This window comes from Erinaceus europaeus, chromosome 4, assembly GCF_950295315.1.
Source record: "Erinaceus europaeus chromosome 4, mEriEur2.1, whole genome shotgun sequence".
NCBI lineage: Eukaryota > Metazoa > Chordata > Mammalia > Eulipotyphla > Erinaceidae > Erinaceus > Erinaceus europaeus.
Genome location: NC_080165.1, coordinates 71452159 through 71474735, shown reverse-complemented (window position 1 = coordinate 71474735; position 22577 = coordinate 71452159). Strand labels below are relative to the sequence as shown.

At 38.5% G+C, this 22577-nt stretch overlaps 1 protein-coding gene across 5 annotated transcripts in view; it reads left to right on the top strand.

Annotated features, from left to right (window-relative positions):
* RCAN2 (regulator of calcineurin 2) overlaps window positions 1–22577 on the top strand; it is a 331461-nt gene that overhangs the window by 200418 nt on the left and 108466 nt on the right. The window contains exon 1 of one of the 5 annotated variants that reach the window (XM_007537127.3): window positions 5977–6248. The exons of the other annotated variants lie outside the window; for them this stretch is intronic. Within the exon in view, the coding sequence (XP_007537189.1) occupies window positions 6162–6248 (87 nt within the window). The 5' untranslated portion in view covers window positions 5977–6161. Of the gene's footprint in view, window positions 1–5976; window positions 6249–22577 lie in introns of those variants that run through there. 5 annotated transcript variants of the gene reach the window in all.

The window sequence follows — 22577 nt, the reverse complement described above, 5'->3', positions numbered from 1 at the left end:
TGGTGGCGTATAGTTGTTCATAGAAGCCTCGCATGATATATTGAATTTCTGTGGTGTCTGTTGTAATATCTCCTCTTTTATTTACAATCTGAATTATTTGGGTCTTCTCCCTTTTTTGTTTTTTGAGTCTGGCTAAAATGTCTATCTTTCTCTCCTCCTCTCTGTCTTCCCCTCCTCTCTCCATTTCTCTCTGTCCTATCCAACGACTACAACAATAAAACAACAAGGGCAACAAAAGGGAATAAATAAATAATAAAAAAAAAATTTTGTCAATTTTGTTCACTCTTTCGAAGAACCAACATTTGTTTTTGTTGATCTTTTGTATGGTTTTCTTATTTTCTTTTTTAAATATTTATTTTATTTATTTATTCCCTTTTGTTGCCCTTGTTGTTTTATTGTTGTTTGTAGTTATTATTGTTGTTGTCGTTGTTAGATAGGACAGAGAGAAATGGAGAGAGGAGGGGAAGACAGAGAGGAGGAGAGAAAGATAGACACCTGCAGACCTGCTTCACCGCCTGTAAAGCGACTCCCCTGCAGGTGGGGAGCCGGGGTTCGAACCGGGATCTTTATGCCGGTCTTTGTGCTTTGCGCCACCTGTACTTAACCCGCTGCACTATAGCCCGACTCCCCGGTTTTCTTATTTTCAATGTTATTTATTTCTGTCCTAACTTTAGTTATTTCTGTCCTTCTGGTTGCTTCAGGGTTCCTTTGTACTTCTTCTTCTAGGTTTTTAAGATGTGCAATCAGACTGTTTATTTGTGCTTTTTCTGGTTTCCTAATGTGTGCTTGTATGGCTATGAACTTCCCTCACTGCCTTAGCTGTGTCCCAAATATTTTGATAGCTTGTGTTGAAATTAGCCATGGTGAGCACATCTATCTATACCCCAGAAGTCAGCAAACAATAAAATACTGGGCTGTTAGAGAACTGATTGCTATATCAATAAAATGCTGTTATGAAGTCCTTAAAATTGGATTTTAGAATAGCCATGTCATATGAAACATAGTCATTTGGGGAGGATGGACAAAATTGGTACAGCATACATGTAACCCTGTATGAAGAACCAGGCTCAAGCACCTGGTCCCCACCTGCAAGAGGGAAGTTTCAAGAGTAGTGGAGCAGTGCTGCAGGTGTCTCCTCTACTATCTTATCTATATATCTATCTCTGTCTCTCAATCACTATATAAAAAAAATGGCCACTAGGAATGGTTGAGTTGTGCATTTATGAAATCACAGCAATAACTCTGTTACATATTTGTAAATATACAAATCAATAAATTTATTCTAGTGGTATTTCTTAAAGTATTATCAGTAGCATCCAAAATTGTAATCATTTTGAATATATATTTTCACTATAGTTTTGTATAGAGAGACCTTGTTCATGCTCCCAAAAACCTTATCATATGACTTTAACATTAAAAGATCTGTTTAATAGCCCATGTTTAGTGGGGAAGCAATTATAGAAGCCAGACCTTCTACCTTCTGCACCCCATAATGACCCTGGGTCCATTCTCCCACAGGGTTAAAGAATAGGAAAGCTATCAAGGGAGGAGATGGGATACGGAACTCTTGATGGTAGGAATTGTGTGGAGTGGTACCCCTCTTATCCTTAGGTCTTGTCAATATTTCCATTTTATAAATAAATAAATTTTAAAAATTTTAGCACAAAAAATCTGTATAATAGTAAGAGTAATTTATAAACTCATTGAACATAGTGATAAAACATAGCGATGAAAGTGATGGAACCCATCCTACTCTGTTGTATCACTTACTCAGTTCTGTACTTAAATTTTACTTCTGCTGGGATTGTTTAAATATTACATAAAGCTTTGCACTTAATCTGGAAAACAATTATTTAGTAAATTATAGTCACTGAAACTGTTTTGCGAAATATGTCAAAATATTTAAAAAAAAACTTTATCATATATTTTTGTGCTTACCAGACAGATACTACAGATTACTCAAGGCCTTGAGTCACCTTTTCTTGCTGCCTTGCTACCTCTGGCTTGAGTTTTTTTTTTTTTTTTCACAGAGTTGAGGCCTCTGGCAAGTGTGATCTCACTGCCACAGGCTGCCTTTTCATTCAAATGGAGACACAGAGAGGGGCTGGGGGAGGAACAGAGAAAGAAAACTAACACTGCACCAGAAATTCCTCTTTTTTTTGGGGGGGGGTGAATTTTTTTTTAATTTAAGAAAGGATAAATTAACAAAACCATAGGATAGGAGGGGTACAACTCCACACAATTCCCACCACCCAATCTCCATAACCCACCCCCTCCCATGGTAGCTTTCCCATTCTCTAGCCCTCTGGGAGCATGGACCCAGGGTCATTGAGGGTTGCAGAAGGTGGAAGGTCTGGCTTCTGTAACTGCTTCCCCGCTGAACATGGGTGTTGACTGGTCGGTCCATACTCCCAGTCTGCCTCTCTCTTTCCCTAGTAGGGTGGGTCTCTAGGGAAGCTGAGCTCCAGGACACATTGGTGGGGTCTTCAGTCTAGGGAAGCCTGGCCGGCATCCTAATGACATCTGGAACCTGGTGACTGAAAAGAGAGTTAACATACGAAGCCAAACAAATTGTTGAGCAATCATGGACCCAAAACTTGGAATAGTGGAGAGGAAGTGTTAGGGGGATACTCACTGCAAACTCTAGTGTAATCCTGCTTTCAGGTATATATTTTGCAGTAGTTTATGGATACGTGTGAACATATGCTCTCTCTCACAGAAACTGGTGTATATCTAGGTTTTGGGACTTTGTTAGAAAGTGAACCACCTGAAATGGAATTAGAGTATACTATGAAAGGAAAGGCCTCACCCGAGTAATGAAGCTGAAGGGTTGTCATTCCACACGTGAAGTCTCTGGACACAGTCTGAAGTGAAGCATGTTGAGGTGGCCATCGTTGCATTGATTAGGTTGTGATACGCAGATGCAATATTATTTTATATGGATTGGGAGAGGCATATGGGAAAGTGGGCCCTATCCAAGGGTTCCAGGACTGGGGGAAGTAGAGGCTCTATAGTGGAGATGTGAGGTTCCTGCTGTCTTAGGGCTCAAAAAGACAATTGATAGTTAATGTTATCACATTATTTGGTAATTGGGTTAACTTTGAAAAGTCCTTTTGTTAGGGTTTGCTGTACAGTACCGAGTATCTTATATATAGCTGTGCTATTGGTTGTTTCTGATCTACTTGGTCTAGGCTTTTGAGAGAGTCCGCCTATCAAATACACAGCCTATATATTAAAAAGATTCAGTCTGTGTTTTAAAAAACTTTGAGACATACAATTAATTTTCCCCCCTCATATTAATTAACTAGTGATTTATATGACTACATTTTACTAGAAGTGTACATAAACACCATTCCCACCACCAAAAGACTGACCCATCCCTCCCACCCACTCCCACCCCCCCCCCCCCACTGGCCCAGGAAGCTGCATGTCTACCCCTTACCACAGGGCTTTTACTTTGGTGCCCTACTTACAATTTGGTCAGGTCCTGCTTTTAGTTTCCCTTTCAGATCTTCTTCCTCAACTTCTGTTGATGAGTGGGATCATCCCATACTCATCTTTTTCTTTCTGACTTAAATCCCTTAACATAATTCCTTCTAACTCTGTCCTATGTTCATAGCAGCACAATTCATAATAGCTAAAACCTGGAAGCAACCCAGGTGCCCAAAAACAGATGAGTGGCTGAGAAAGCTGTGGTATATATACACAATGGAATACTATGCAGCTATCAAGAACAATGAACCCACCTTCTCTGACCCAAATTCCTGTCTTCTGTGTGAACTTACCTGCTGCGCTCTCTGTCAGGTCCCTATAGTGAAGTATAACCCTAAATGTGTCTTGCACTCCAAATACACTAGTCTCTGTTTCCTAGGCACATTTCTAGTCTGTCAAAGACTCACCCATATTTCAAGTGGAGAGCACAGATTGTTTCCTTGTTTTTGATGCTCAGTTGCCCTAACTCCCTACCCATTGCATTCACCAGTACACCCAATGAATGCTGACTGTGCCTTTTAGACACTATGGCCACTGCCTTGTAGTAGGAATGTTTGTCTCTATGTCCCTTCTAAGATTCTAAGGCACTTTATAATAATGAATTTTGCTTAATCATTTATTTTAATCCTAAAGAGCATTTGGTGCGGAGCTTTGCATATGATTAGCACTACATAAGAATTTTTTGAATTCTTTACATAAATGATTCTATATTGCCCTGGTGAATATAGTGTCTTCCACACACAGTTTCATCACTTTAAGTACTTTTACTTATAGACTAGTTTTGTTTAGGATGGAGAATATCTTATTGAAGAGGAACAGAAGACTCACATATACCCCAGTGAGGATAACCACAAAACTACTAAACTCAAGCTGAAATATCAACTTTCTCATGTAGATGTAAAATTGCAACACTTTATCTCAACATGTGTTAGAAAGGCACCAATTGTGGTCCAGGAGTTGGCGCAGTGGCTAAGGCCCTAGACTCTCAAGCATGAGGTCCTGATTTCAGTCCCCAGTAGCACATGTACCAGAGTAATGTCTGGTTCTTTCTCTCTCTCCTCCTATCTTTCTCATTAATAAATAAATAAAATCTTTTAAAAAAAACTATATTTAACAAAAGAAAGAGAGAAAGAAAGGCACCAATCTATTATAAACCCTGATCCTTCAGTGGCTGCTGAAGAGGTAACTACATTCCTTTTGGAGAGTAATTTTGACAGGACTTTAGTCCTACTGGAACTTTTATGACCACTAATAAAATAAAATCTAATCCAATGGATTTTCTTTGCACATTCCTACTGTGACAGAAGGCTATTCCTAGTTAGTTCATTTACTCATTCAACAATTATTACCTTCTCCTACCAGGCATTCTGCTTAAGTCTTAAGATGTAAAGGTGAATTGCCTATGACCCTGCCCTTCAGGGATTCACAGTCAAAGAGACTGAGAACTCAATTGGATGTGTTTAAAGTCTCAGGTGAAATTTAGCCCTGAGGCTCTGACAATGACCCACATCAGTGCATTTGCCCATTAGACTCTGCCATCTGTCCCCACATGAGATGTTTGCTCTAACTCCTTTTCCATGGACTGCTTTTTGTTTGAGTGACCTTGGGGACAGCCTGAAATCTCAAGCTTGGAAGGGTACTTTAAAAACAAACAAACAAACAAAAAAAAAAAAAACCTTTTATTTATAAAAAGGAAACACTGACAAAAAACACAGGATAAGAGGGGTACAACTACACACAGTTCCCACCACCAGAACTCTGTATCCCATCCCATCCTCTAATAGTCTTCCTATTCTTTATCCCTCTGGAAGTCATTATAGGGTGAAGAAGGTGGAAGGTCTGTACTTTTAAAGTTACTGGTCTGCACTTACATGTGCTTCAAATAGGATTTCACGAACCTCTAATTATCTCCTCTTAGCATGCTAACTAAATGACTGACGACCAGTTCTTTAGTTACTCCAAGAATGGATTTCTATTCAGTCCATGTCCAGGATGCATTTAGGATGCCCAGAACATGTGTGCCTGCTTCAAGTGACATAGCGTAATTAACAGAAGCTAAGCAATTTTCAAAATACAACTTCCTACTCATTTCCAAAGCAGAAAATTGTCACATCTTAACCTCAGAAAGCTCATCTACAAAATTATTCTTTCCCACCCTCAAAGGAAAGCAAATCAAAGCAAAGCCAAGCCAAGCCTCTGGTGTCAGGATCTCTCTCTCTCTCTCTCTCTCTCTCTCTCTCTCTCTCTCTCTCTCTCTTTGCAAACATAAGCACTCGGTTGAAACAACAGCTATGACTCAGTTTCTAGCTAAGGTTGCCCGGATTGATTTAGTCTGAGTTCAGATTTAGCACATAATCATGCTCAATTTGCTCCACTGCACTGCCTAGAGATAAAAGGCTTGGGGGAAAAAATAGCTTCAGCTTGTGTCAGTCTTTGTGATGATGTCATTGCTATGAGAGAGCCTGGCCATTCCTTACTCTGCTGTGCTGCCTCAGACGCGGCAGGCTGCCTGCAGCAGGGAGCAGGCTCCAGGTGCTGATCTCAGGCATCCCCAGTGCAAGGCAGCACCGGGCTGGTCACAACAACGTCCACATCTGAGGCTTTTTCTCCATCTTTCACAACTCCAACTCGGAGGCTGCCTAACACTGTTGAAAATTCAGGAGGGGGGAATGCCAGCCCCTAGCATGGACTGTGATGTTTCCACTCTGGTTGCCTGTGTGGTGGATGTCGAGGTCTTTACCAATCAGGAGGTTAAGGTATGCACTTGCAGTCTTATTTTTTTTTTTTTTTTTATTGTTGCTGTTACTCGAGCTGTTGCCACAGCTTTGTTAGCTTAAGGAAACAAGACTTTGGTTAATAGTTTCAGCTCCTGGGTTGCACTAGCAATGTGACTTGGCTATGTTAATGAAAGTAAGTTAGAAAAAGAATCAGGTCCACATTATTTTTGAATGTAATGCATACTTCCATTTTCTGATTCTTCTTGTTTTTTCTATTACGTGATCCCTGGTCATCTCTTTCACAGGATACATGTTTTTTGTTTTGTTTTGTTTTGTTTTGTTTGGGTATTGTGTCTGTGTCAGTAAGGATAATTTGCCCATCCTTAACACTGAGAGGGGCTTTGTGTCAGTAACGAAATGAAGAAAGCACAATAATGAGCATAGTATTCAGGACACCCCAAGAGTAGAACAGCACCTCTACATGGCATGCCACTTAAATATGTGGTGGTGTAGTCTTTACATTGAACAAAAGCTGTTCTACAGATGGCACTTTCAACCTCCAGCTCTCTGGAAGTCAAAGTTGTAGAACAGCTGACTAGATTTTCTTTGTGAAAGGAATCAAGTCATTGTCTTTATGGACAACAAAGAAAGTGCATAAAGTTCAAGCTGAGATAAATTTGCATCTTAAGTCTAAGTATTTCACAGTGATGGTTCTCTCTGATGGTCTGCATCAATTGTCCAATTTTCCTCTGATGATAATATGTTGTCTTTTATTTCTCCTCTTGGTTTTATTATATGAAAAGATCCCTTGTAAAATATATATTGTGATTTCTTCTTTTTTAATTAATATAAGAACTAGTTGAGGCTCTTATTTAAATAGTTTACACACACACACATATATAAAGGACAGTTGTTCACTATGTTATGGGAGGAAGTAAAGGGAAATTACATTGCATAATAATTTTCCACTCTCATCTTAGACTCCACTTAAAGAAAGACACTAAATTCTTTATTGTTGGGTCGCTGCTGCTTCCTAAGTGGAGAAATATGTATTTGCTAGTATCACACGTGGATTTGTCATTCAAGATTGTGCTTTTGAGTACACTTTTGAAATGGATTCAAGAATCTGACTTGTTGTTTCTGCATATTTTAAATGTGTGGCCCTACATTTACCAGTTATTTATGCCAATGGAAATGTCTGCCACCTGTCATACTGAGGTTTATAAAATTTAAATATAATGATTTGGCACTGCTTAAGGGTTTAGTCTGAAATGGTTTATACATGCAGAGATCCATTAACTTATCAGTCATAGCTGCCATAAACACTCTGAAGAAGGAGAGCCATAATTAAAGAACTCCAGTTTAAATCCAATTTAAGGTCCATGTGCAAGGAGAGATGAGAGATGTCTCTTCTAGCAACTGTGGTAGCACAGTTAAATGGCCACAGAGTCTAACACAATAGCTTCTTCTGTTCTCAACTGTTCCTTCTTGTATACCTGTTTGCCTTGAGAATATCGTAAGATATTTGAAACTTTTATGCCCAAGAAATGATGCTGAGAAAATATCCCTTAGGGATCTGAAATATCCCAAGTATTGTGCTTGTACAAAAAGAAGTTAAAAATAGACTTACATGATATGTTTATCTATGGTATGTAAATATAAAAAGAACCACTTGTCAAATTCTTGATTGCAGAGTATGGTGTGAAATTAAGGGCCACGAAGTTCTGATAGCTGGTTGTTCTTGAGTAATTTGTTTGGCTTCATGTAGAAAGTTATACTTGAAGATGGATCTATTTTGAGAGAAGTATGAGGATGGGAGGGCATTTCATTTTGCATTCAAGAGAGTCAAAGCATTTGACTGCAGTAAGATCTCTATAAGAAAGAATAATTGGATAAACAACAAGAGAAAGAGTATATCAAAGCCAGATTATGCAATAGGTCACTGTTCATCAGAAAATTATTCTGGGTTGAGTCTCACAAAGAAAGATGTAACATATATATCTTCTTGTCTAAGTAATGCTCTATAATGAAATTATGTTCTTGGGACAAGGTGAATAATTTGTCTGCACCTTAATTTTCTCAGCTGTAATGTGGGGATATTCTAATTGATTTTATAGCAGAATTAAAGTATTCATGTAAGGTAATTAACACTGTGTCTATTTGCTATTGCCATCATTGTCATTGTCTTATTTTTAGACCTTCTGAAGGTTATAGATTACCTTTTCCAGTTTATTGGAATATTCTAACTTCACCTGAGTTTATAATGACAATGCAGGACAAAGAAATGGTTTTCAATCTCATTCTGTCAGTTAAACACACGAGAGAGAGAGAGAGAGAGAGAGAGAGAGAGAGATGGAGGGAGAGAGAGAGAGAGAGACAGACATACACACAGAGTCAACTTGGGAAAAATGGTCCTTCTTTTTAGACAGTAGTTGATGTAGAACAGTCATACTGTAACAAATAAAAAACAATACAGTATGCTTATTAAAATAGGGAAGCATGTCTTCACATGGGTGAAGTCAGTCAAGACCCATCTAAATCGCTGCTGAAACACTTTGACCCATACCCCCAAGTGAAAACTTGGCATAGCAGCTTTAGAAGCAATGTGTTTGAGCTGTCAGAAATACTGAGGCCCACCCAACACTTTCTGAGTAGCTCACCACACCTGTGCTACCTCCACCTGCTTCCCCACCAACAGTAAAATGGTAAATGCCTCCTTTCTGGCCTGGAGAGCTTCTGATTTGCCTCCTAGGGATCTGATCTCATTCCCATAGCACTTGGCTAGGAGACAGGAGACCTATAGCATTCCCTTCTTCTTGTCAATGGCAGGAAACATTGCAAGTCTTATAAGAGGAAAAAAAGAATCAAAGACCTTCAGATCCAGAGATTTGCTCTCTTATTAAAGAAAAACATTCGCATGGTTCACTTTACTTACCGGGCAGTATTCTAGGCACCAGAAATGGAGAAAACAGATAGCATTGCCCTCATGGAGTACACATTCTAACACAAGACGCAGACAGTGAGCTCATAAACAAATTAATGTATGCTGTAATATTAGGTAAGTAAGGACTATAGAGAAAAATAAAGCAGAGTAAAGAGATGAAGTATTGAAGGAGAAGTTTCAATAGAGGCTTTTCAAACTTGAATCTTAATTTTGACCAAGGTTGTTAAAGCAATGCTACAAAAAGGGAGAAAACAGGCAAATGTTTCTCTATATGTTTCTCTTCAGAAATTCTACTGTTCATTTTTGAATGGATAGCCAGTGGAAGCATCTTTAGGGAAGTGACATTCTCTTTAATGTCATTGTCCCAATGTCATTCAGAGATTTAAATTAAGTTAAGGAGACACATGTAGGTCTGAGGATGAAAATCAATATTTCTTTTTTTTCAAATCTTGGATGTTTATTTTTATATTTTAACTTTATTTATTTATTTATTTTACTGATCTAATAATGATCAACAAGACCATAGGATAAGAGGGGTACAATTCCACACAATTCCCACAACCAGAGTTCTGTATTCCATCCCCTCCACAGGAAACTTTCCTGTTCTTGTCCCTCTGGGAGTATGGATCCAGGATCATTATTGGGTCCAGAAGGTGGAAGGTCTGGCTTCTGTAATTGCTTCTCCACTAGATATAAGCATTGGCAGGTTAATCCATGCTCCCAGCCTGTTTCTGTCTTTCCCTAGTGGAGCAGAGGTCTGGGGAAGTGGGGTCCTAACCTGCTTTCCTCATAATACATCTTAAGCCTGTTGACTATCTTTGGAGAAGGGCAAAATATAAGTAGAAATATGTTATTAACATAATAATTCCTCACGTGGTATCTTAGGGTTGATATAGTAATTTTCTTTTTTTTAATTTTAAATTTTACATTAATTTATTGAAGGGAAATAATACTTTACAGGGAAGTTGTTACCTACCACATGGATGCAATTTCTTATCTCCCTTTGATAGGTGTCTACACACCATCCTACCACCAACTTAAGTCATTCTTTATCATCCCATCATTGTACATTGGTTTTCTATCTCCTTCTGTCAGTCTGGACCTTTTTAAGGTGACTCATTAAATCTACATTCTATCCTTTGCTTCTGAGAAGTTTCCAGTTTCCTCCCAACCCATGTAGCCTTGGACAAGTCTCTTAACCTTTTTGGACACAGGATGATCATGTTGAGCAAAATACTAGACTGCTTTTCGGATTTTTTCCCCTTTTTACACAGCAGCATGATGTGACTGACTCATAGTTTTTGTCATATTGTTGTGTGAGTTTAGGGAGAACAAAAATGGTACATCATGGTCACTTAATACAATAAAATCTCTGTCATTTGAAGCACTAGAAATTTCAAATCACTTATTTTGCTTGGCAAAGTCGTAGGAGTAGAAATATGGAGTAGAATTGGTATGATACAAACTGTACTCTTCTTTGAGGAGAGACAATTGGCACAAATGAGTGTGTAGGTATTGGGATTGATTTAGAAAGGACATCTGTCATGAGAGCTGGTCAATCTCCATGCTCTTTTGCATATGCAGTGTTTGGATGAGGCTGTATTCATGACCTTATGACTCTGCAGAATGCTAAAGCTCTTTCAGTATCTTCAGCAGTACCCATTGTGCCCTCTCAGTAATTTTGAATAGTTTGAGTGGAATACAATTTAATTTTTAAAATTGAACATTTTTAAAAACAGAAATTTTCCGGAGCCAGGTGGTGGTGCAGCAGGTTAAGTGCACATGGTGGAAAGCAAACGGACCAGCATCAGGATCCTGGTTCGAGCCCCCAGCTCCCCACCTGCAGGGGAGTTGCTTCACAGGCAGTGAAGCAGGTCTTCAGGTGTCTATCTTTCTCTCCCCCTCTCTGTCTTCCCTTCCTCTCTCCATTTCTCTCTGTCCTATCCAACAACAACGACAACAATAACAACAATAATAATGACAACAATGATGATAAACAACAAGGGAAACAAAAGAGGAAAAATAAATTAAATAAAATAAAGTTTCTTTAAAAAAATAGAAATTTTCATGGTAAATTTCAGTAATAGAGATGTGAGGGTAGAGGGTAGATAGCATAATGGTTATACAAAGAGACTCTCATGCCTGAGGCTCCAAAGTCCCAGATTCAATCCACAACACCACCATAAACTGGAGCTGAGCAGTGCTCTGGTTAAAAAAAGAAGAAGAAATGTGAGTAAAGGCCTTCATTTTATATTCAATGTCTATAATATGAAAAGATATGATATAGACCTACAGACATTTTTAATTTATGATAAACAAAAAGGAGTTGAATGGGGCTACATACCATAACAGGTTCTAGTCCTCTAGCTAATCAAACATTTGCTATTTCTCTGACAATAAAATATTACAAACATTAAGGCTATTCTGAAATTAAGAAGTTAACCCTAAAACATTCTAATAAATATGTTCTTCAATATGCAACATTATACTTTTTTGTTTCTCTGAAGAAAGGAAGTATATTCCACAGGAAGGAAAGAAATGATTTTATGTCAGTACCAATACTTGCTAAGAAGGTTAACAGGTTTCTTAGTCTCCTACCACATTATGGAAAGAAAAGGTTCACTATTCAAATAATGATTGTTCTCAAGCAGGAAAGTTAACTGAAAAATGCTTATTCATCTATTTAAAGACTGTTGATTGAAAGTAACTGAGACACTGACAACCGCTACCCGTACCCTGGCTTATGAAAATAAAATAGTTTTAAACAACAAAACAGCAGTTTCACTAATAGTGTTATCCTAAAGACCCTGATTTTAATGTAAAACTTAGGGGGTATATTTGTTCCTTCAGTGATTCTGATTGAGTACCACTGTTTTAATGTTTTGTGTTGAAGTTTAGGATTGACAAATGAGTAAAAAGTAGAACCTGTCCTGAAATTGGGGCAGCTTGGAATGTTCCTATAGAATGTGAGCTCAGACCTACAGGGATGCAGAGTTCATATAGGCTCCTAAGCTGAATATGGGCCCCAGATCAAATCGATGGGGTTTACAGTCAACAATATTTATCCAACTTTCCCATATTTGGGAGCTACTCTCTTCCCTAATCCAGCTTTCCTTTTTCCAGCCATGACATCATCTCCCCAGACAATAACTTGGGTCCACCTGCATATCAGAGGTCAGGCTTAGGAAAAAAAACTAGTATAGTCATGAGCCCTTTGGAATATAACTAAAATAGGCCTATTAGCTATTTTCAAAGTGGAGACCCCAAATCTTCATCTGCAGTATTCCAGCTTTTACGTTCATGATTAGTCAACAGTTTGCTTGGCTTTATATGTTAACTCTTTTTTTCAGCCACCAGGTCCTAGATGCTAATGTGATGCCAATCGGACCTCCCTGGGCAGAGGTCTCCAGAGCCCTGCACCACTAGGGAAAGAGAGAGGCAGACTGGGAGTATGGATCAACCTGCCAACGCCCATGTTCACTGGGGAAGCAATTACAGAAGCCAGACATTCCACCTTCTGCATCCCATAATGACCCTGGGTTCATACTCCCACAGGGTTAAAGAATAGGAAAGCTATCAGGAGAGGGGAGGGGATATGGAATTCTGGTGGTGGGAATTGTGTGGAGTTGTACCCCTCCTCTCTGATGGCTTCTGTCGGTGTTTCCTTTTTATAAATAAAAATTAAAAAAAAAAATAAAATAATTGAACTGAAAAAAAAGAAACAGAAATTGAGAAGGAAGGGAGAGAGAGGAAAAAGGAGATACCCCTGCAGCACTGCTTTACCTCCCTCCTGCAGGTGGGGACTGGAAGCTTGAACCCAGCTCCTTGCACATGATAATATGTATGTACTACTAAGTGCACTGCCAGTCAGCCTATTCCCATTGGAATTTTTTGAAATATCAGTGCATTATAATATGATGTGAGTTTTAGATGTGCATCATTGAAAATCTCTATGTTCTTCTCCTTTTTCTTGATTTACAACCTCCTCCCTGTGCTCTTGGCCTACGTCTTTCCTTCTGGTAATCATTATTCTTGCAGTTAAGTCTGCCCCTCGCTCCCTTTCTCCCTTCCCCTCTCTCTCTTCCTTCCTTCCTTTTTTCCTTCCTTCCTTCCTTCCTTCCTTCCTTCCTTCCTTTCCTTCTTTCTTTCTTTCTTTCTTTCTTTCTTTCTTTCTTTCTTTCTTTCTTTCTTTCTTTCTTTCTTTTCTTTCCTTTATCCACCAGTGCTATTGCTGGGGCTCCATGCTAGCCCCTTAAATCACTGCTCTTGATGTCATTTTTCCCTCTTTTCTTTTTTCTTTATATTTTATTTGACAAGACAGAGGGAAAATGAGAGGGAGAGAAAGATAGACACCTGTAGATGCTTGTTAAGTGTCCTCCCTTCAGGTGGGAATCGAGGGCTGGAACCTGGGTCTTTGAACATGGTAATGTGTGAGCTCAACCAGGTGCACCATTGCCTGATTGCCCCACCCCCACCATATTTCTTATTTGTTATTGTCTTAACTTTTGACCATTTGTTTTCTTTATAAAGAAGTCATGATTAGGGAGTCGGGTGGTAGCACAGCGGGTTAAGTGCACGTGGTGCAAAGCACAAGGACTGGCTTAAGGATCCCAGTTCGAGCCCCTGGCTCCCCACCTGCAGGGGAATGGCTTCACAGGCAGTGAAGCAGATCTGTAGGTGTCTCTCTCTCCCCCTCTCTGTCTTCCCCTCCTCTCTCCATTTCTCTCTGTCCTATCCAACAACAATGACATCAATAACTACAACAACAATAAAAACAACAAGGGCAACAAAAGGGAAAATAAATAAATAAATAGAAATTTTAAAAAAGAAGACGTGAATAAAGTAAAAAAAAAAAGTAGAACCTGAAATATTATCAACACTTGTTTAGGTTATAAGCCTAATGGGGATTGTGACTTTGTGTGCATACATAACCCAGTTTTCTGGAGAGGTCATAAACTTTCCAACACATTCCTGGCTCAATATGCATTCTTCATGTGAAAGGACACTTAGTTTATGTAAAGGAACAGTGTATCCGTTTCCAGCACTAGATACAGATTCCAAAATGGATTTAATGGGAATTTTAAGCAGATAACAAAAATGAGTGTTGGCTGACCTGACCTGGTAGAATGCACACATGTATGAGGAGACATTTTCAAATTACCGTTCCCAGTTGGATGGGAAGAAGCTTCATGAACAGTAGAGAAGTGCTGCAGTTATCTCTCTTCTCTATCACCCTCTATCTAAACAAAATAGACACCAGATATAGTGGATATAGCCACCAGATATCGCATCAGATATTGAGTACCAGTGATAACTCTAGTAGCAAAAAAAATAAAGAAAAAACAAATTACCATCTACATAAAATGGAGAATTTAAGAAATTTTTAACAACTCTTTCCATTCAGTAAATATATCTAAGTGTCAGATAGACACATGATATCCACCAGGTATGGCCAAAGAGCCCAAGGTGCCTATTTCTCTACCACATTGCAACCAATGATCAGAAAAGTTGAAAAATATTTTTTGAACAGAGCACCACTCAGCTCTGGTGCTCTCTTTCTCTACTACTGGTAGTGCCATGCATCAAACCTTGGGCATCTCACATGCAAATTCTTTTTATTTTTATTTGTAAAAAGGAAACACCGACAAAAACCATAGGATAGGAGGGTTACAACTCCACACAATTCCCACCACCAGAGCTCTGTATCCCATCCCCTATCCTGATAGCTTTCCTATTCTTTAACCCTGTGGGAGTATGGACCCAGGGTCATTATGGGATGCAGAAGGTGGAAGGTCTGGCTTCTGTAATTGCTTCCCCACTGAACATGGGCATTGACAGGTTTATCTACACTGCCAACCTGTATCTCTCTTTCCTTAGGAGGGTGGGAGTCTGGGGAAGCGGGGCTCCAGGACACATTGGTGGGGATGTCCAGATCCTAAGATGATGCAAACCAGACTTCCCTGAGCAGATGACCTCACATGCAAATTCTATGTGCTTCTGCTATGCTATTAAATTTGTACAGTATCACCTGTGAATTGGCAGACATGGGACTTAAAATTTGGTTTGCTTTATTCTTTCCAATATCAAAGTATCCCTATGGATTAATAGCCACTGGTGGGCTATTAAAGGAAAAGATACATATATTAAAGGGTATTTAGAGGTATTAGGTACTAGAGGTAGACATTGAACCTAGTGTTCAAGACACTGTTTTTGTCTTTTTTTTCTTGTTGGAGGGGGTAGTATGTTTTATTTCATAAATAAGTAATTGAGATCACTTAATTCTTCTCAATAAGTCTAATATTTTGTCAATTATGGGAATAGTATCTGTTTTGTATTTTTTAAAGTGTGTTTCAAAATATAATTTTTCTAGTTGGAAAAATATTATGGAAAACTCAGACTCACGAATAAACTGATAACACCTGGTGTGACAGCTTATTTACCTCTTTCCTGGTGCCATCCAACATTTTCTATTGACTGGATGAGAGCTTACTTATGAAGAACTATAAATCAACAGTGGTAAAGTGTTAATTACAAGAGTAAGTAGTCATAGCTTTCTAAAATAGTGATGATTTTAGGCAGTGATTTCAAATTATACAAAACGCATGCTTTTTAAGAGGAAATCTTGAATGCAAGCAAGACCACACAATTTACTAGAGAAAATATGGACTGGGTTTTTGTTCATGGCATAACACAATAACTTTTTGTATATTATTATATTCTACATCAATAATATATCTGGGGGGCAGAGCCAAGATGACGACTTGGAGGCAGCTGCTGGTGTGAGCTCCACGAAGCAGTGGTTTGTGACCACTGGATAGGGTAGGATACTGGGCAGTCAGAAGGAGGGTGAATAAGGGGTCCTATGTGTGACACCAAGGAGGGGTCCTATAGCTCACTCTTGGGTTAGAAAATGGAGGAAAAAGAAAGGCAATCTTTTGATTATTTCTGAAGCTCACCCCTCCCCCCCCACCCGGAACCAGACCCTAGGGGCTGGACAGCTGCTCCTAGCAAGCTTTCCGCAGAGCTATTTTCTTTACCAAGATTCCTGGCTTACTACTAAGGGTGTCATTCCAATCCTTTTTGTTTTTGATTTCCTTCTCTCTTTTCTTTCTTTCTTTCTTTCTTTCTTTCTTTCTTTCTTTCTTTCTTTCTTTCTTTTTTCTTTTTTCTCTAAGTGGCTGGAGCTCTATTTGAGTGACAAAATATCTGACCAATCAGAGCCTCATCCCTGCCTGGGAAAGACTACCTGGAGGTTTTTTTTGTTGTTGTTGTTTGTTTGTTTGTTTGTTTTGGATACTTCTTACAATTGGCTGTCTTTGCTCAGGCTGCCTGAGCCAATATGGAGCCTTGAAAGCTGTAGACTGACTGCTAGGTTTTTTTACTCTATTCTATTTTATTATTACTATTATATATACACGTGTCCCTTTCCCCCTCCTTCTTCAGGTTGACCAAAATTAACTGTTATTGTTATTTCCATTGCTAGGTGACTGGGTGTCCTATCCACTGTGAGAGGAACTTGTTTTACTCTGCCTCTTCCCTCCACTCTCCTCTCCTTTTCCCCTCCTCCTAGCTAATTTAAAATAATAATAATAATAATATATCTAGTAGGACTGATTTCATCGTCAGTGACTTCACTATGTCTCTAAGTATTTACTAACAAAATTATCTCAGGCCACCTTTACTCTAAAAGGATGCGGAAGCAATGAGAAAACTTAGTAACAGCAGCAACATATTGAACACTTACTGTTTGTCAAGCACTATAGTGCTTTTATTCATTCATTTACTTATTCATCAAACTGAGTTCCTTCTACATTCAAATTCTCACACTAGGCTTTAGAGATACAGAGATTGACAACATCACTGTATGCAAAACCTATGTTTTGTCATTATGCACCACTTTATCCCACTCAACTCTCCTCTTTTTTTTTTTTTTTGCCAAAATAATATGCTCTTTTTGCCATGTGTGGGTGCTTCAATTGTATACATAGTGCATATGAGAAATAAATAATACCCACTTCCTGGTATACCTGGTTAAACACACACATTACAATGTCTGAGAACCCAAGTTCAACCCTACATAGTGGGAAGCCTCACAATGGTGAAGCAGTGTTGCAGGTGTCTCTCTTTCTCTCTGTTTGTCTTCTCCCTATTTCTCTCTGTCCTATCAGAAAAAAAAGCAAAGGAAAAAGAAAAAAATGGTCACCAAGAGTAGTAGATTCATTGTGTATGCAGTGAGCTTAGAACAACCCTGGAGGCAAAAATGAAAGACAAATAAATAAGTAAGTAAATGTATGTTACCTAATCTCCAAGTCAGACATGTTGGTTGGAATCTGTATGATCTTGAGGAAGTTGCCTTACCTATCTGTCTCTTTGTCTCCTCAGCTGCAAAATGGTTGAAATCATAATGCCTATTTTATAAGCTGTCAATAAGGATTAATTGTATTTAAATATTCTTAAACCACAGTTACCAGGAGGCAGAATGTGCACAGATAATATTGACCTTCATCACCAGCATTGCTATTATAAACATATTTATATGTAATGCTTAGTTTCTTTGGAATGCACTATACCTTATTGCCCCTAACTATAGCAGTTGGGGCTATAGTTTGCCCTGCTCCTCTGTCCACAGAACAGTAAGGATTTCCTTCAGTGAAACTCTGGGATCACAAAGCCAGAGTGGAAAATGGCTGCCTCAGCAACAGAAAGAAGAGCCATAGACCCAGACTAGTCAGCAGAAATGTTGCAGTCCTCAGACTGTGTCTCTTTTCATAGTTTGTGACTTCGTGACTTTTCCAGGTGTTCTAAGGGACTCCTTGGGTGCTTAGAGCAGAAGACAGAGGAAATAGAGGCCTGGATAAACAGAAGTACTCCTCTTAATTTATGACACTTGTGATATTGGGGAGATAAAAAATTCCAAGGAAGTTGCTCATGTTGACTGGGTTAATGGAAAGGAAAGCAGCCTGAATTAAGCCCCATACCACTAAAATTCAAAGGTTCAGTAGTTCCCAAATATTCCTTCCTTCCTACATTTCTTTCTTCCTGTATGTATTCCCCAGGATTTTATCACTCCAGGATAATTTTCTTCAAATGGAAAGAGAGGCAAAAGAGGAGAGGAACAGAGAGAGGGAGAACGGGAAGGAGGTAAGGAGAAAGAGAGAGGGAGACGGGAGGGAGGAAGAGAGAGAGAGAGAGAGAGACCCCTCCATGTTCTTACTGTGGTCACCAAGACCCATCAGACCTTGACTTAGCTGCCTTGCCAATTTCATCTTTATATTGCTTCTTCCCACTTGACTCTAACAACTTTGCCTCTCAATATGTCAACCATCTGCTTGAAACTGGATTTACTTTACCCTGTACTCTAAATGTTGTTCTTTATATCAACTTGGCTAGTCCCTAATTTATCATAGAACTGTCCCTTGATCTCTACACTCCTTACTTCGCCTGTTCTTCATCAGAGCATAACACTATAGAGGCATATTTGTGTATTTATCTATTGACTCATTGTCTATCTTCCCCCATCAGAATGCAAGCTTCACAAGGACAGCAAGTTTTCCTTTTATCCATTATCCAATTCCCAGAAACTGCCAAGCATTCGCATTAAGAAAATATGTGTTAGGGGCTGAGTGGAGGTGCACTTGGTTAAGGGCACACATTTCCATGTACAAGAACCCAGGTTCAAGCCCTGCAGGAGTATGGGGGGAAGCTATACAAATGGGGAAGCAGTGTTGCAGGTGTCTTTCTATTCCTATCTCCCAATTTCCCTCTCAATTTCTCTATCTCTACTCAAAATAAATAAATACATATCATATCATAATATATTAAATAAAATATGCCTTAACAGACAAAGGACAAACTTCAGTTCTCAGCAATGATGAACATACAGTCACACCACTGACTTTCTAGTCTCTAACTCAGTTTTAATAGGCAGTGAAGGTAAAAGTACGTGATACAATACACAGGTGTCCTTTATTGAAAAGAACAGTTGGCTACATGACTAACTTCTTCAAAATACTTTTTTTCCTCCAGGATTATTGCTGGGGCTTGGTGCCTGCACCATTAATCCACTGCTCCAAGAGGCTGATTTTTTTCCTTTTGTTGCCCTTGTTTAACATTGTTGTGGTTATTATTATAGTTGTTGTTATTGATGTCACTGTTGTTGGATAGGACAGAGAGAAATGGAGAGGGGAGGGGAAGACAAGACAGAGAGGAGGAGAGAAAGATAGACATCTGCAGACCTGCTTCACCACCTGTGAGGCAACCCCCCTGCAGGTGGGGAGCCGGGGGCTTAAGCCAGTCTTTGTGCTTTAAGCCAGGTGCATGTCATCACTTGTGCTACTGCCTGACCCCTCAAAATACTTTTAAACTTCTTTTTTGAGCAAGAATTTTAAGTTGAGTTATAGACTCATTTCACCACAGTACTGCTGAACTACAATTTCATTATCTTTAACACTGATCTTCAGCACCCATTTCTACTTTAAAACTATAGAGATAGGTGGAAATTAATTACCCAAGCAGAGGTCAATTTCTCTTTTGCCTAATAGGCATTTTACCCCCAAATTCTGTATTCTTCCATGCAAACTTACCTTTGACTACTTATTAAGCTGTATCATACAATGATTAAACAATTCTATTGCACTTACAAAAAGAAAAAAAAAACTAGTCTAAAAGTCCTACCATTCATTGCCTGAATGCCAAGCAATAGTTCAGAATTAATGAGAGGAATAGTGAATGGTCTATTTTATATCCTCTCCTTATAAGGAAAGACTCAATATTTTTCAGTGCTAAGAAAAATAAGTTCCTATCTTTAAATAACACCTGGGACATTATTAGAAATTGTGAACATTTATATAAACCTTAGAAGACTTAACTCTGCTTCAGTGACTATTTTTCCATATTACGCCATTGGTGGAGGTGGGAATTATTCTCACAACAAGAAATTCTGGTTAAAAATATTACCCTAGATTAGTGGGAGGATTAAAATTTTCTCAGTTTTAATTCACTTTTTTATTGTACAGTTGTCAGAGGGAGAACAATAGTATAAATGGAAAGTTAGCTTGTTATTTGTCTCCACCCCCACACACATATACCCCCATCCCAATAGAATCAAGTGATACATCCCTGGCTTTTTTTTTTTTTCAGCACACTGCTTAGCTCTGGGATATGGTGGTGCTGGAGACTGAAGACTCAATCATGAGAGTCTCTTTGCATAACCATTATGCTATCTTCTCTGAACCCTGGTTTGTTTTTTAACTAGTCTTCATTTCTTATCTCTTTTAACTGCAGTGAATCAGAAAGTAAAGTTGGAGAATTTTCCAGTACCCCTGTCAACTCAAATTTTAGATTATTCTTTGGAGAAAAATAAAAGAGGATAGAGAATGCTTTTAACAAGGTCACTTCTGAGTTTCAAATATCCTACAATATCTCCTATTCCATTCTAGCTGCCACAGCTATATAGGTAGGAAGCACAAGGACACTTTTTTCTTCTTCTTGTATTTGTAGTGGAAACCTTGGTAGTGGACAGTAACTATTCCAGGCTTGTCAAATAGATGCATTCGACTTGTTATTTACAGGCAAAATATCCGGAATTCACACTGCCTCTTCTCTTGGCTTTACTCAATTTTTTTAAAAAGAGATCTGACTTAAGGGAAATTGCGACAGAGATGATCAGTAAATTATTACTTAGGTCTCACTATAGCAACTCACCCGTTCCTTCTGCATTTAGCAAACATAATGAATCACTGTTGCATGGTAAGCTCTACTTCAATACTTGGGGATTTGGAAATGAAGGTGTGTCCCTGCCCTAAGGAAGTGTATAGGCTACTGGGGTGGGGGTGAAAATAGTAGATAAGGTACCTAAAAGTTAGGAAACACTTAGGAGACTGGTAATTGTGGAGTTACAGCTTTGTAGGGTAAGTGAAAAAAAGACTGGAGTAGAAGAGTGGGAAGAGTCTGTACCCATGTAGAAATGACTGGGGTACCCATGTAGGCATTCAATCCAATAATTACTGTTACTTTCATATCTGTTGTTTGTATACTTTGATGATAAAACTATCTTAAACACAAGTGAGTTCAATACTGAGATGCAGCAATTAAAGATGAAACCTTTTTACTAAAGGTCACATACTAGCTCCATCCACAAAATTAGATAGACTTTTTCTGAAATTCACATAATTTCTGCATAGCATTCCTGCATGAGCTAATATTTATTTTGATGAAAATTAAATAAATAAAATTCTATCAAGGCTTAAAGGCTGCAGGAATGAAAACCCAGTCAAATTCTACCATGAAATCACTAATATTGATACCAGTTGCTTCCTTTATTTCAACACTGTGGAAAAAATAATCAAAGATTGTTAAGAACAGCTGTTTATTTACTACTACTGGAGAGCAGTAAGCCAGCAGAGACCTAAAACAGCTAAGAGATTTCTTTGAAGGAAATAGGAAATAGGAATCAATCTTCATTTGCACTTTTTTTTTTTTGCAAATATTGGGAATTAAAGTTTTTCCCTTGATTGTGTTGGATCAGGACAGTATGTGTTCTGTGTTATCATCCTTCTGATTTGTGTTATAGAATAGAAGCCTTCAGCACAGGAATGTTAAAAATGACTTCCTGCTGGTGTTCCAGCTCCATATTATGAATGCGGAATATACTTAGAAGTACTTTAAGCCCTTGAATTCTGAATGAGCACAACATATAAATCCAGAATGCCTCAACTTTCCCTTGAACTTTCTACTTGAGCCTCATACACAGTTTTTCTAGGCAATTACCATCATTACTAGGTACAGAACTTAGAACCGTTTTTACTCATCAGCCCCTTTTATTCACTTCACATTAAAAGCAAAGCCATTTTTTTCATATGTTTTTCTACTGTATCCAAGTTCAAAATTGTTTATGGTTGCCTAATATGAATCGGGTACAGTGCTAATTCTCAAGGAGTGTAAAATTCATTGCCATTAAATCTTACACTCCTAATGGGACTGAATAGTATGACTGACATGCCAATGGGACAAATTAGTAGTTTGTGGTTTCCAGGAAGGATGATCCTTTTCAGCTTGTTCAAATAAAGTACGTCTTTCTTTGAAAGTTAAAGTTTCTGGATCAGAAGTTGCAGAATGGATACCTTGGAGCCAGATGCATGGATGAGATTTATTTGGCCTGCACAGTATTTCTTTCATTAAATCAAAAATATTACTGACATTTAAAAAGTAAGGAAAATTTATATTTAAAGTCTACCTCAGGTTCTTTTAAAAGATTGAAAGATCTGACAACACTGAGTCTCTCTTAATACAAACTGTGATAAGTCTACCATTTCCAATAGAGCAGACATTTCCCAATCCCTACCATTCCCTTTTGTAGTATATTTAACCTTTTCTCAGTACATGCAGAAAGTAGTGGAAGATATTCTACAGAGTAAGGACTGAGT